This window comes from Peromyscus eremicus, chromosome 9, assembly GCF_949786415.1.
Source record: "Peromyscus eremicus chromosome 9, PerEre_H2_v1, whole genome shotgun sequence".
NCBI classification, from domain to species: Eukaryota; Metazoa; Chordata; class Mammalia; order Rodentia; family Cricetidae; genus Peromyscus; species Peromyscus eremicus.
This window is the reverse complement of record NC_081425.1, coordinates 92,374,560-92,389,820: the sequence shown is the minus strand read 5'-3', so window position 1 is coordinate 92,389,820 and position 15,261 is coordinate 92,374,560. Positions and strand designations below refer to the sequence as shown.

At 51.7% G+C, this 15,261-nt stretch overlaps 1 protein-coding gene across 1 annotated transcript; it reads right to left on the bottom strand.

The window, feature by feature from the left end:
• Nucleotides 1-944: 944 nt before the first annotated feature.
• Rbp3 (retinol binding protein 3) lies at nt 945-11,047 on the bottom strand. Its single transcript, XM_059274578.1, has 4 exons — nt 7,994-11,047; nt 5,921-6,111; nt 2,750-2,892; nt 945-1,267 (listed from the first exon to the last, which is right to left on the bottom strand). The coding sequence occupies exons 1-4, from the start codon at nt 11,045-11,047 to the stop codon at nt 945-947; spliced, it is 3,711 nt and encodes a 1,236-aa protein (XP_059130561.1).
• Between the last annotated feature and the right edge of the window lie 4,214 nt (nt 11,048-15,261).

Below are 15,261 nucleotides of genomic sequence, written 5' to 3'. Positions count from 1 at the left end.
CACATTTACTGCACACCCAGCACCATGTCGCAGACGAGGATAAATAAAGGTGACAATGCTTGGTGGGTAAAGACATGACCTCAGGGTTGTGGGGAGGTGCTCTAGTGGAGATGGGGTGCATGAGGAAGAGCCCCTAACCGCTGAAGCCACGAGCTGCCGGTGGCCACTGAAGCCACGAGCTGCCGGTGGCCGCTGAAGCCACGAGCTGCCGGTGGCCACTGAGTGCCAGAAACACAGAGATGCTCGGCAACCCCAGACTACAGACTGCAATCGAAAGGTCACACAGAAGCAGTCTACTTGCCTCCACTGTTCTCTAAGAGTCACAGAAGGTAACCGGGGACAGTAAGTCAGATAAAGGACACACACGGGCTCTGACCTAGGGTGGTTCGATTTGGGATATTTTGACTCTCTCATAGGCTTGTTTGGGTACCAGATACATTTTGACTTAATAACATTATCAACTAAGAATGAACTTAGAGAAGACGATGCCATCCCAAGTTAAAGAGTCGCTGTAACATCAGAAAGCACTACCAACATTAAGCACTTCTTTCTTTTCCCTCTCGGAAAGATGGCTGCTAGGAAAAGCTACTGGCACATGTGCCTTACATCTGTGGATCATGCACTTCTTCTGGTGACAATATGGGGACCAGAGGTTGGAGGCTAGGAAGCATGGGTAGAAGAGAGATGGACTTCAGTCTCCCCAGAGTAACTACTACGGGGGCTGTCTTTGAGGTGGCTGAGCTCCCACTTTTGGAGTTCCAGGGGAGAGGTTGATGCATCAGTGGGGTCCGATGGATGAGCTCTTGAGGATGCCCCAGCTCAGTAGGCCCTGGACCATGTGACCTTCGGCAGGATCCCATGCTAGAGCACCAGTAGTAGCTCAGAGGACCTGCCATTGCAACACTGGCCGTGGAGACCCTTCTCGGTGAGCCGCAGGTTCTGCCTCACCCTCGCAGGGCCCGCTGGAGTGTCTCCTTGGCTCTGGTAAGGGCCATTTCTGAAGGAACGACCACATGAGGTGTCACCCCCACCCCTTCCCAGGAACTGCCATCCATGGCACCCACAGAGCGAGCTGTGGGGATGGTGATGTAGAGGTGGGTGTCATCCACGTGGTAGGTCTGTGGTGGCTGGCAGCCTCCACTGGTCACTTCACCAATGACCAGTGCCCGGCCCAGCCTCTTCATGATGTAAGTAAATTCCTCAGCGGCACCGGCTGTCACACCACTGGTGAGGATGACCACACTCTTCTTGGAACCATAGCGTTCACCTGGAGGAGAGAGGCCCTTCAGCACAGGGTCACATCAACATCCTACCTTTTCTACCCTGTCCAGATGAGATGAAGCGGGCCACAGGTTGAGTCTTGCTCTCTTGTGACAGTATGTGGGCCACTGGCTTCGGTCTGCCCCTGTGATACAGGGACAGCTATTCATATGCCCAAGCACTGCCATGTGCTGCTTGTGGTCAAATAAAAGGAAGCCTTGGCTTTTCCTGAGTTCTGGGCATGCAGCTGTGTCCTGAATAATGGTACCCCCAAATCTAACCTGAGAGTCTTTTTGCTTTAGTTCCCCAGAAGATCAACATTTATTACCTTATTACTCGGTGGTTGTTGGAAAATTTTAAGTAGCTACATTAACAAATATAAAAGAAAACCGATGAAATTAACTTTAATCACGATTTGATTAAACAGTATGTTAAAGATACATTTATTTAAAATGAAATTACTCCACGGAAGCACAGAGGTTCACCTTCTCTGTTTCTTCCTCCCCACCTCACCCCCTGTAATGGCTTCCCCTTTCCTTTCTTTCATTTCTAAAGTAGGTTTTCTAAATCTGGTGTGGATTTTACAGTGAAAATGCACCTCAATAAAGACCACTCATTTAGGGTCTTAGTGGCTGAAGGTGGCTGGTGGGCCAAAGTTCTAGAATCTGTAAATCGGAGGTTGTCCTAACCTTCTGGTTTTGAATATCTGTTTAAATTCAGAATTCACCTGATTCTGATTTTTCTCCTTGACAGTTTTCAGGGTTATTGGATAAATCCTGAAATCTATGGTGGCAAAACGCTTATGTAATGAGGAAGTGTAGACATGAAACTGGCCAGGTGCATCTCTGGTCAGAGGTACCCGATCGGCCTCTCCACTGGCCTCTTGGGGATGGGAACACAGGCTCCACACAGGGTCCTTGATTCTGTATGCTGGGCAGAGGGAGGCAGGCCGTTCACCAAGAAATACGACTTTGAGAGGCAGGGGTCTATGAAGCTCTGGGTTGCCTCTGATACCCTGGATGCTCTCAGGCCCAGGCAGGTAAAGGAAGGCCTGTTAGCACCTGGACATTTCTTCAGGCAGTTATGATGAGCCTGCCACTGAGAGCTCAGACAAGACGAGCTGTGAAAACACCCACTTGATTAGCGAGGTGAGGGGGCGTCCAGATTCTGTGTTTGTTCCACAGGGTGCTAGCATTACTGGTGAGAGTGGGGGAGACGCAGGTGTTGGGCAAAGTGACATTTGAATCTTGGCTCTTTCACTTGTTAGCTGGGGGACCCTAGACAAGACACTCAAGCCATCTAGTGCCTTACTTTTCTTCTCTAGACATGTGCTTTCAGGTACTCAAGGTTGTCCCAGTACTGTGTCCCGTGGACCACCAGAGCAGGGACCGTATGGTCTGTTACTGTATTTTTATATCCTCTCAAGTTGTCTTTCTGATTTTCCCAGAAGGTTTGAGAATGAGAACAGGGAGAAGAAGGCTTCACGTACCTGTGAGCTGAGTGTGGGTCCAGAGTTCGCTGACAGAGTCGTTGGGCCGGCTGTAGATCTTGTCCAGCAGAATGGGGGGTGACTGGTTGAAGAAGTAGGAACACAGGGCTGAGATGGAAGAGGTGGGGCCACCAATGTTGAACCTAGGGAAGCAGAGACGAAGAGCGGCTGAGCTCACAGAGAGACTTGGGTCTGTGTCCTGTGAAGAAGGGTTCTAATTTCAGGATGTCTCAGCCCTTTGTCCCCTGCACCCCCTTCGCAGTTCCACAGGTGACATGATCCAGGGGATTCTGCAGAGCACTAGTTTCTTGAGACTAAAAGAGTCTGTGATCGAACGCTTTCAGAAAGTATAGGCTGGGTGTGGTGGCTCACACTCTTAATTCCAGCACTTGAGAGGCAGAGGCTGATGGAACTCTGGAGGTTCAAGGCCATCGTGGCCTACAAAGTGAGTTCCAGGGCATCTGGGACTATACATTGAGACTGTCTCAAAAGAACAATAATAACAAAAGAAAGAATGTGAAAAAAGAAAATACTGGATTTGGACCCTGCTCACATATATTAATGTATTAAAGGCTCTGATGAGTCCTATAATTAGGAATTGGTTGAAATTGTTTTCCCATGTATCGACCATGGACTGCCCCTCTGCATCCATACTGCCTGTGAATAGAACACAGAATCCATTAAGTGTAGTAGCGTAAGTTACTAGTGGCCTTTGGTGTGGTAGTAGACTCAAGATTGTGGAAGTACAAGGTGGGGGTTTTGCATTCAACATTGCATGGCCCTTCCCTCTCTGGGGCTGACAGTACATCAGAAGACTCTTCCAGCTGAGAGCCATGAATCATCAGGACCCTCGACCTCAGCATCTTGTACCCAACCCCAGGTCAGAACAATCTAAGCCAAGGATGCCTGTAGCTGGGCTTTCCCTTAAAAAATGTGAATGACATTTAATGAAAAGGATATTTGTACTGGTGGTGGCTCTGATGTTTGTTAAGGTATCTAAGGAATAAAGTGATCAGCTAAGGTTCTGGGCATGTAGAAATCCTGGCCATGGAAAATGATCTCCCAGGGAGTGATGCCAGCCTCGCCATGATTCAGCACCACCTAGTGACTGTCAACCTAGATGCCCCTTAACTGAAGAATGGAAAAGGAAAATGTGGTACATTCACACAATGGAGTATTACCCAGCAGTAAAAAACAATGACATCATGAAATTTGCAGGCAAATGGATGGAACTAGAAAAAAAAAAATCATCCTGAGTGAGATAACCCAGACCCAGAAAGACAAACTTGGTATGTACTCACTCATAAGTGGATATTAAGGATAATCAGGCTACAATCCACAGCCCCAGGGAAGCTAGGAAACAAAGAGGACCCTAAGAGGGACCCATGGATTTCCCTGGGAAGGGGAAATAGATGAGATCTCCTAGCTAAACTGGAGGGGGAGGGGCTGGGGAAGTGGGCGGAGAGGAAGAGAACATGAGGGGTTGGGTTTGTTGAGTTGGGGGCAGGACAGAGGGGAGAGAGTAATGAAAGAATGTCTTGATGTGGGGGAGGCATTTGGGGGTTAGGGAGAAACGTGGTACCAGGGAAACTCCTAGGAATCCGCAAGGATGACCCCAGCTAAGACGCCTAGCAACAGTAGAGAGGGTACCTGGACTGGCTTTCTCCTGTAATCAGACTGGTGACTACCCTAATTGTCAATAGAGAGCCCTCATCCAGTAACTGATGGAAATAGATGCAGAGATCCACAGCCAAGCACTGGGCCGAGCTCCGGAAGGAGGGATTGTACGACCAAGAGGGGTCAAAGTCATGACAAGGAAACCCACAGGGACAGCTGACCCCAGCTTATGAGAGCTCAGGGACTCAGGACCAACAGCTAAGGAGCCTGCATGGGACTGACCTAGGCCCTCTGCATGTGGATGACAGTTGTGTAGCTTGGTCTGTTTGTGGGGCCCCTAGCAGTGGGATCAAAACCTGACCCTGGTGCTTGAGCTGGCTTTTTGGAACCTATTCCCTGTGCTAGGATGCCTCACCCAGCCTTGATGCGGGGGAGGGGTTGGGGAGGAGGGAGCTTGGTCCTGCCTCAAGGTGATATGACATGCTTTGTTGACTCCCATGGGAGCCCTGCCCCTTTCGGAATGGAGGAGGAGTGGAGGAGTGGATGGGGAGGATAGATGGGAGGCGGGGGGGGGGGGGGGTGGGGTGGGGGTGGGGGGGTGGGGGGTGGGATGCGAAGAGAGGAGGGAGGGAAAACTGTGGCTGGTATGTAAAACAAATGAAAACCTTTAATAAATAAAAGGAAAAAGTAAGAGTCGTGCAAGAGCTGCAATTACAGCAGACCTGAGTGCTTAGGTGGGAGAGGCTTGAGTCTTTTCTCCGGCAGCAGGGAAGTGGGAAAGGCTCCCCTGGGAGAGAAGCAGCCTGATCTTCCTTGTACTGGTGGCTGGTGCTTGGGACACACCCAAAAGGCCTAGGATTGGAGGGAGGCTTGAGTAGGCCGCTGCCTGAGGTCTCTTCTGCTTGGAGGAGGGGGGTGTTTGTCATGGGGGTTTGTGATGGGAACTCCCATGTAAAGTGTTCGTTTGTTTTTTGTTTTTCAGAAGTGAAGGGTGGTGAATGGGTGAAGAGATCCAACGACCTTTTTGTTATGGAAAGCTTTCTTGCTCTAGTGGCATCTCTTCATTTCCAAATGGTCCCTGGGGCCCTGGCTTTGTGATGCCCATGAGAATGGCTGTTTTGGGGGTGATTTTGCAGCCGTACAACCACAGTAGAATGGCTGACGATCAGAATTATAGATTATGCAATCCCCCTTGAAGCTACTGATACAGGGCTGCCATGGGGCCAAGGATCAGCAGTTTTTATCTTTCCCATCCCTGCCCCCTCACTTTGTTTCTTCTGTCAGGCAACAGATGTGGGGTAACTCTTCACCTGAAATACACATTGGGATCATCAGGCGAGCATAAAAAATTACCAGTGCTGAGGTCTCACCAGCCAGTAAGATCTGAACCTCTGGCTAGCTGGCAGATCCCTGGCAGGCAGGTGGCCTGGTTCCTTCCAGCTCCTTGATTGTGTCATGGGGTTCCTCCCCACCCCCTCCAACTTTGACCTGTAGCTCTGACTGTCCTCAGCCAGTGCTATGGCTCAGCCTGGAATCATAGCCTAGCCCACTGACCTCATGTCGATGATCAGGGCATCTGTGTGTACGATCTTTTTCCAGATGTGCTCTACCAGCAGCTCGGAGACCTGGGTAAGCAGCTCACAGTCCCCAAACATGTCGAACCTCAAGTAGCCAATGTTGTCTTCCAGCACATTTGTGTGGAAGGAGAACTTGATCAGATCTTCAAAGACTTCTGGGGAAGGAATCTGGAAGAACGGGAAGTCTAGCTCAGTATCAGGAGATTGGCAAAGGGCAGTGCCCAGGAGAAGGGTGCCATGGGCTACTGAGGAAATGGGAAGGAGTTAGTGGTGTCTGGGAGGGGAGCATGTGGGTGATGGGCCCTGGGATGGGAACCATGTGTGGTGTGTGAGTCAGCTGATCAGAGACATCCTTGCGGCGAATGCTCAGCTCTGCCAACCCCTCATCTGGTGTCTGGAGAAGTATGGTGCTTCCAACCTCACCAGACACTTCTTAATGTCCCTGGGCCCATCTCTGCTGGGACGAGGAGGGGAGATCTTAGTAATCGTTCTCAGGGGCCTGGCCCTGGGATAAGCTCTTCTCAGCCCTCATCACGTTGGACAGCAACCCTGTATAGAAGGCACTGTTATTCTCCTCTTTCCAGGACAATTCTGAAGCGCAGACAAGGCGACTACCTTGTCCGAGGCCCTCACAGACATTACAGGTGAAAAAGGAAGCCACTCCAAATTCCACCACCCTCTTGCACTCCATGGCCCGAGGGGCCTATGCTGGAAAAACAAAATAAAATAAACAAAAACCCAACATGGCAATTTTGGAAACTGGGGTCCTGGAAGTCTAGTGCAGACCTCCTGGTATGATTCTCCTTTTTCTAAACACTGTTTCAAGTGGTGGGACTCAATGACCTAGACAGAGGGCAAAGAGGTCTGTGTGGTCTAGACAGTGGCCTGTAGCCCTTCCTTGCCCTTAGCTCTTGTCTGAATGCAGGCGATTGCCCTGCAGCAAGGCTCCCTGTGGAAACTTGAGTCTTGTGTCTTCCGACTCTGCCTCAGACCTCTCCATGTGGCACATGTCTATGTAGCTGCAGCATGCAAGAGTCTTGACCTCCCACCGCTGGAGGACGGATGCTGATAGATCCTTTTCACCTGTCAAGGACTGGTTCTAGGAGGCATTCCGACACTTGCCAGGGTCTCAGTGGGATCTTCCACACCCTTACTTCCTCCTTACCTTCTTCCTGCCTAGTGACTACCTCCCAGATAAGCTGCCTATACCTTAGCCCTCACCTCAGGCCAAAGCAAAGCCTTGCCTGCTCGCTGTGACCTCACAGCAAAGTCACCGGTGAGAATGGGTGGAGAGGTGGCTGGAGTGCTCTTTGATGGAAACCTTAGGCAGAGCGGGGCCTCCATGAATCGCATGTGCTTTGGCCATGGCCAGGTCCCTTCCCTTTCCACCCCCTCCCAGCTGCCACAATCAGCTTATTGTACCCACTGGTGTTCCCAGGTGCTTCGGTGCTGGCTTTCAAGTTTGCTGACTGCAGCCACCTTGCTCCAAATTTCCCATCAAGCTGGTCTTTGGAACAGACCTATATTCACACACCTCTGCTCAGGAGAAATACTGTGCATTGTTTAGAGAGAAGGTGACAAGTTGGCCCCATACTCAGGTCTTTGGGCTGTGCCTTTGCACCCAAAGTATGGACCAGCCTCCATACCTTACCTCTAAGGACACAGTAGATCCAGGTAACATAAATCTCATACTTTCAGGGAAAGAAAAATCTCATGTTGGAGCCTCAGATAACTCAATTACCCCCTTCCCCAACACTGATAGTGGGAACTCACAAAAACTCTTGCCTTCTTCCTGGCTAAGACGGAAAGTTCTTCCATCCCAATGTTTCACATTAGATTTGTTGAGTATTCTATAGGGTTGTCCAGGGACCATGGACCCAGAGAGTAGAAGACACAGCATGGTGAAGGGAAGAAAGGACATTACTAATACAAATGTAAACACAGAAGCCTGGAGCTGCAGTCTTGCATTGTGCATACAGCCACACACATGCTGTCTATTGGACAACTCACTCCCAGGATTGGGTCAGGCCAAGTCTTTCTTGTATCTTACCTGCATGGGCACAATTCCAGGAATGCGGTCTTTGGCATCCTCGGGGATGTGTGCTGTCTTCAGGTGTGGGTCTCCAGAGAGCATTTGCAGGTCTGCTCCCAGCATCTCAGCCAAGGCCCCTTCTGAAGTCACCCTTGCATACCGGCTCTGCAGACCGCTTAGCTTGGCAGCCATCTTGGCCCCCAACTCAGGGGAGGCATAGTTATCTGCCACTAGTTTCCCAGCTGTCTGTAGTACTGTGGGCACCTTGGCACGCAGGGCCACTATGTCCTGGGCTGTGGAAAGGGCCTCACTCATGGGAACAGTGATGTCAGGTTCCACACCAGCCAAGTCCCAGGCCTCACCGGTGGTGGCACTCAGGGCCATCTGGGTAGGCATGGAGGCATATAAGGGGCTGTTGCCCACCTGGTAGATGCCCACAGAGAGTGCCCCTCCAGCTGTGGGCTCTCCAATGACTGTGGCCCGCTGTAGGTCCTGCATGGTATGAGCGAAGGCCTCAGCTGCAGAGCCACTAGTGTGGCTCATGAGGATGTAGAGATCCTTGTGGGAACCATAGCGCTGCCCGGCCACCAGCGGCAGGGTCCATATCTCCGTGATGCTAGACGTCGCCCTGTCAAAAACAGAATAGAGGTGCTGGCGGGGTTCTGCCTCAAAAAAATAGGAGCAGAGCAGAGGCACGGCAGAAGAGTAGCTGCCAGGATTGTAGCGCAGGTCAACCACCAGCGCAGCTGTGTCCACCAGCCTCTGCCACACCAGCCGTACTAGCTGAGGCCCGATGGCCTTCACTGTCTCTAGCTCAGCCATGGCATCAAAACGCAAGTAGCCCAGCTGACCTGGTAGCACATCTGTTTTGAACAGGGCCTCAATGAGATAGGAGAGTTCTTCTGGGGAGGGAACAGCGGGAGGTGGCAGGGGGACCTCCTCGGCCACCAGCTCGCCGGGGCTGTGGAACACCAGCAGGCGATGATCCTCAGAAACCTCCTGCAGGTCAGCTGTGAGCTGCGAGGCCAGGGACTCCAAGTCCACTGCTGTGCGGTAGGCTCCTTGGGCCAGCTTGGATTGCAGGAGAGCTCTGGCCTGCCTTGCGACCTCCGGCCTGGCATAGTGAGCCTCCAGCAGGTGACCGGTGCCTTCTACCAAGGTACCCAGGCTGCGATGGAAGTCCAGCACCTCCTGAGCTCTCTCTAAGGCCTCCTCAGCCAGCACGATGGCATCAGGCACCACGCCACCACCCAGCCAGGCTTCACCGTGGTTGTCAATAAAGGTGAGCACAGGTACTGTGAGTGCCAGGCCACCCTCTGGCGAGTCCAGCAGTGGCACCGTGCAGCTGTGCAGCAGGCTACCCGCAGTGATTTCCCCTACCAGTGTGGCCCAGCCCAGGGACTGCATTAGGAAGGCGAACTCTTCGGCAGCGGTGGCAGTTCTGTGGCTGGTAAGCAGGTACACCCCACGCTGGTTGCCGTATCGTTGGCCTAGCAGCTCCCTGTGGCTGAAGTGCTCCTGGGTGACGTTGGTGCGGCGGTCATAGGTGGTGAAGAGGCGCACGGGGCCAGCCTCAGGGCCCCGGAAGTAGGACAGCAGCAGAGGCACAGCAGAGGACGGCCCTCCAGGGTTGTGACGCAGGTCCATGATGAGGTGCTCCGTGTCCTGCAGAGGCTCCCACACCTGGTGCAGCACGTAAGGACCCAGTGCCTTCAGCACAGAGGCGTCTGCAAATCTGTCAAAGCGCAGGTAGCCCACATTGCCTGGTAGCACAGACACCTGAAACACAGAGTCCACTAGCGCCCTCCGGGCGGCTTCTTCCTTGGGCACCTCAGGAGCGGCTTCTGGGGGGTCATTAGGCCCGGTCTCGGGCTTAGAGGAGCTTTCTCTGGGTCCAGTGGCTCTCACCAGGAGCCTGGGATCCTCTGACACAGCCTGCAAGCCAGCATTGAGCTTTGTCACTAGGTCCTCCTCAGAGACCACGGCTGAGTAGTCCATGCTAGCCAGGTGGTGTAGCAGGCCCGGCACGCGGTCCACCAGCGTGTAATAGTCCTGCAGGGCCTCCTGAAGTCGGAGGACAACCCCTGGCAGGGCACGACGCAGGGTGAGGATGGCCAGGGCCTTTTCTAGGGCCTGCTCTGCAGGTGTCCCCACACAGGGCAGAACTCCACTGCCTTCCCACGTCTGGCCACCTCCTCCCAGGGGTCCCAGGGACCTGGACACAGGTACTGTGAGGAAGAAGTTGGACTGGCCTATCCTCAGCTTCTGGAGGTCCAGGGCACCACCCTCCGTCCGCTCACCCACCACGATGGCCCTGCGCATCTGCTTGAGGATGTAGGCGATGTCCTCAGCCACGCCCCCGGTACGTCCACTGGTGAGGACTACCACATCTTTGTCAGCACTGTATCTCTCCCCTAGGACCTTGGGCAAGGTCCAGATCTCGGTGGTGGTATTCGAGGGGCGATCATAGATGGTATCCACGTGCATGACAGTGTTCCCAGGGTGCAAGTAGGAGATGACATAAGGGATCCCAGAGATGTGACCACCAGCACAGTTCCGGAGATCTAGCACCAAGGAGGAGGTGTCCATGAGCTGCTTCCACACGTGGGCCACCAAGAACCCCCCCAGCTCACTCAGTACCTCCTGGCCAGGGAGGTCATCCACTCGTAGGTAACCCACATTGCCCTCAAGAACCTCATGGTGGATGTTCCTCTGTAGCTGGACCAGCAGCTCTTCTCGGGTGAGGTTGGTGAGTGTTGGCGCTTGCTGGGGGGTCTCGAGGGTGCTGGGCTCGTAGGAGATGAAGAGGCGTGGGTCATTCAAGGAACTCTGCACTCCGGCTGTCAGCACGTGGGCCAGCGTTTGAGGGTCTGAGATGCCCAGAATCTCACGACTCTTCACAGCCTGCTCAATGGCTGCTTGCATTCCCATTAGGTTCTCGGGGAAGCAGTAGTTATCCAAGAGGACCTTGGCCATGTCCAGCACCAAGCTTGGCTGGAACAGGTGCTGCATGGGGCCAGCCAGAACACAGAGCAGTGTGCTGGACAAAACCAGGACCCATTCTCTCGTCATTGGGATACCAGGAGCCCTGGCTCCTGAGTCAGACTCCCTTGACCGTGAACAAGGCTGTGGTCTTGCTCCCACAGCTGCCTTTCTCCCTCGTCCTTCTTAGCAGGCAGACAGAAGGTCTGGGGCTCAACCTGGGAGTTAGATGTGAGGCTTCCAGCTCTGGTAAGCCTTTAATCCTGTCTAATTCAAGTGCATGCACCAGGGGACTAGGAGGAAGAGGCCAGGGTGGTTTGACCCGGAAGGAACACTGCATCTCATCTTGCTGAGCCACATCTCCATGAAATAACACAAATAATTGTGTTTATTTTGAGTTCCTGCCACATACTAGGCCCTGCGCTATGCTTTACACACTCACAGTTTTTGTTAAAGCCTTGCAAATGAGAGCTGTTCATCTATAAATAAATATCATTTTCCTACTACTGTGGGTGACCCATGGCTTGGGAATTAGGCAGATGTAGTTGGAGGTCTGGTTCTGCTACTGTTTATTCCGTAGACTTAGCAGAGTATCTTGTTTATTCAGTAGACTATGAGAGTTGTTGGGTAGATTAAATGTGAACATTTTCACAAAGCATTGCCATGTCTAGAAGTTACCAATGAGGTAACTCTATAACAAGTATCATATATATTTTATTGCCATGGAGTTCAGTAGCTAATTGAGCCCACCAGTTCCGATGGGGACAGGTGAAAGGCAGCGAGAAGTGGCTGGGAAGGCCACCATCATCTCAGTGCCAAGGCCGAGGAGTCTGGGGCCATTGTTGGCCTCAGGAATTGAAGTTTATTCCTATATCCTGTTTATGCTTCTAGGTACAATATAGGTCCCCTTACAAGTTAGCAACAAGATGAATGGAATGTCTGGATTTCAGTATACAGTATGACAGGTGAGAGGGACATGGGTCAATACTTCCAGGTCAGATAAGGTTAACTGTGAGATCTAGTGAGCATCACTCTCTTTGTCAGTGGGGACCCCTGTTGGCTAAGGGCTCAGCTTCAGCCCAGTGCTTGCAGTGAGAAGTGAGTGGCCGTCTGTGGCCCTAAGTCACACACAGAATACAGGCCATTCTCATACTGCAGGAGTATACCTGGGAGCCAGTCCCAGGTGCATTGCTATGTTCCACCTTTTTCTCATGAAAGTGCTATGGATTTTGCTTGTGACTGACTTGCCCTGGATATCTAAAAACCTCTGCCACGGAGCCCACATCTGGAACCCCTGCTTTGCCCAGCCAGCCTTTAGTGGGCACAATTCTCTCACTTAGCAGACATCCCTAGGCCGGATTGTAGCATGTGTGGGGGTGTTGTACAGACAGAGAGTAGCAGCTGGTGCAGCCACTTCCCGTTCCCACCTTCCGGCTTTTGAATTCTATCTAGAACACGCTGGCTGGGCTCCGTGAAGAGCAGAGAGCCCCACGGTGTCACAGCCAGAGATGGTGGTCTTTGGGACGAGGATGAGAGAGCTTACCCTGCAAGCTGGAAACCCGCAAGCCAGTTTCTGGAAATCATTATCTGAAGATGTTTACCAAGTGCTTTACAAAGGCCAGAGAGGTCAATTAGCTAAAACAAACATATTTTTAGCTCATTAGGATTTGTTTAATACCCAAGTGACATATGGTCTCATCACTCCACTGTTTGCAGCCAATGGAAATGAGGCAGATTTACTGTGAGAATCAGCCTAGGGTGGGAAGCTGCAGGCAGACACGAGGCCTCTCTGGGGGACTGAGTCTTTTCACCCTCCACCTGGGAAGCCTCAAGTCCAAGCATGCTGGCAGAGTTCCTCTGAGGGTATGTATCTGTCACTGCTGGAGCCCAGGCTAAGGTCTGGACAGGGAGAGGGTGCAGACTACCAAGAATAATGCTCTTTTTGTGGGAGGAACGTGTATCACAAAGATGCCCTCCAAGGATAGGAGGCGAAGGTCCTCATGTGTACAAATGAACAGCTGCCCAGCATGGGCTGCAGAACTACCTACAACCCTTACCGCTGCCTAGGGTACACGATACCTTGATTGGGTGACATGAGATCTGGATCCGGTATTGTGACACACTAGTGCAAGACTGACCAGAAGGCCACAACGTCAAAATATACCGGACATAAACAATTACAGGAGGAAAGTCTTACGTTGACTCATGGTTTCAGAGCTTTCAGCTGCATCCATCGCTTTTAGGCCAGTGACAGAACATGCTAGAACAAAGTTGCTCACTTAGTGGTGGACAGGTATGAGGAGAGAGAGAGAGAGAGAGAGAGAGAGAGAGAGAGAGAGAGAGAGAGAGAGAGAGAGAGAGAGAGAGACTTCCGAAAACCCCCCTTTGGAGATCAGGAGTCGTAAGTCATCATTGGTCAGTATTTTGTCACAGCAACAGTAAAGTTGCTTTTCAGGTACTATTTCAGGGCTGTCTTGAGGTTCTCAAATCTTGCTTCTTCCCCTGAAGCACATGAGCTCTCGGTTTCTTGGATTGGCCTGACTTTAGCATTTTTTTTTTTGAGTTATTAAAAAAAAAAATTACCTACCATGTCAATTATTTCATTTAAAATGAGTAAGTGGTCTGGGGAGATGGCTCAGTGGGTAAAATTCTTGCCATAGAAGCACGAGGTCGGGCATTCCAACCCTCACACACACATAAATCTCAGATGGGCATGGTGGCTCATTTATAATCCCAGCACATAGAAGGCAGAGGCGGGGTCCTGAGAGCAAGCTGGCTAGCTAGGTCGGTCTAATCCCTGAGCCCAGATTTAAGTGAGAGACCCTGCTCCAAGATGGAGAGTGATGGACACCTGACACCAGCCTTTGGCCTCTACATGCATGAGCATCTCTCCCCACATGCATGCACATACATGAGAACATGGATACATGCACATGCATACCACATACACATACATAAAAAATGGGGAAGCTTGTGAATGCTCCAAATCACACATGGTTTTTCTGATCATTATTTATTGTCCTTGTTTTGTAAACGCTTTGACCCAGAAAGTAACACAGACTAGAGGAGCCCCCGACCCCCTTCAAACCTGCACACCATTCAACATATCAGCTGTGGCAAAAGCGGCTTCTACAGCCCCCATCAAGATGCTCCTGCGTTAGGAATTATCAGCCCTAAAGGAAAAACCAAGTCAAGCAGACGCTGGTGAGAGAATGTTGCAGACAGGCTGACAGTGGAACGGGTCGGAATCAGTTTTCTGATGAGCAGGGATGTGCATGGGCGGGGAACTGTAAGCGTCTGAGCAGAATGTGTCCAAGTGAAGCTGAGGCTGGTGGTGAGCACATGGCTGTCTGTAGTGGGGACGATTTACAAAGCACAGGCTGCTATCAAAAGAGAAAGGGGTTCTAAACAGGGCGCTGTCTGACCCAGTACACACCACCCGAGGTGTCCTGCTCAGGTATGGGCACCATCTCCTTGCTATCCTCATTAAAGGCGGAGCTGGGACAGTGCAGGCCAGAGAGTGGCATGTGTCCTAGCTGTTTCCCAAGAAGCTGCCTGGTGAATACACCTGGCTGGCCTTTGAGAGGTGGATGGTTTTGCTGCCTGTGGCTCACAGGCTGGAGAAACCCTGTGGGCTTCCTAGGCACATATTGGGGCAGAGATAACAGGGTCATCAGACTCCAGGGCAGGTATTCTGCAGCAAAGCCCAGATTTTGTCTGCCTAGATTCATGAGGCCTGAAACCACTCCCAGAGATCTGTCCCTGTGTTCATGTGTCTGGCGTATATTCTTGGCATTCTTCTGCTCTCTCCCCTTGTTTCTGGCATAAAGGAAAGGTCATAAAAGCGGTAGAGGATTGCCCTTCTGTGAGCAGCGTAAGGACAACACTCTCCTACGGTTTCAACATCTCCATGCACATCACAGCCACCACTTTACCATAAACAGAAGGTGCTTTAGGAGCTGTGTCCAATGTAGCACTGGAGATGGGCTCATCTGTCATGTAAGTGGCCGGAGGATGGCCATATTGTGTTTCAATCCATGGCGGTGGGTGAGCAAATTTTGACAAATGCTATGCGCAAATAACCCAGTGGCAGGAAAGGCAAGAGACCCATCTCGAGTCTCTCCTTGTGTGTTCTGTCCTTGCGTACTGCACCACATCAGTCTGTCCTGTGACACAGGGCGTGTTGGCCCTCCAGAATTGACCAAAGCAAGAAGCTTATGGTCTCACCTTTAGAAGACTCATGACCGTAAGTGGCATAAGCCAGAAGGATGTCAGATTCCCGTGCTGGGCCTTGGCAACTGTGT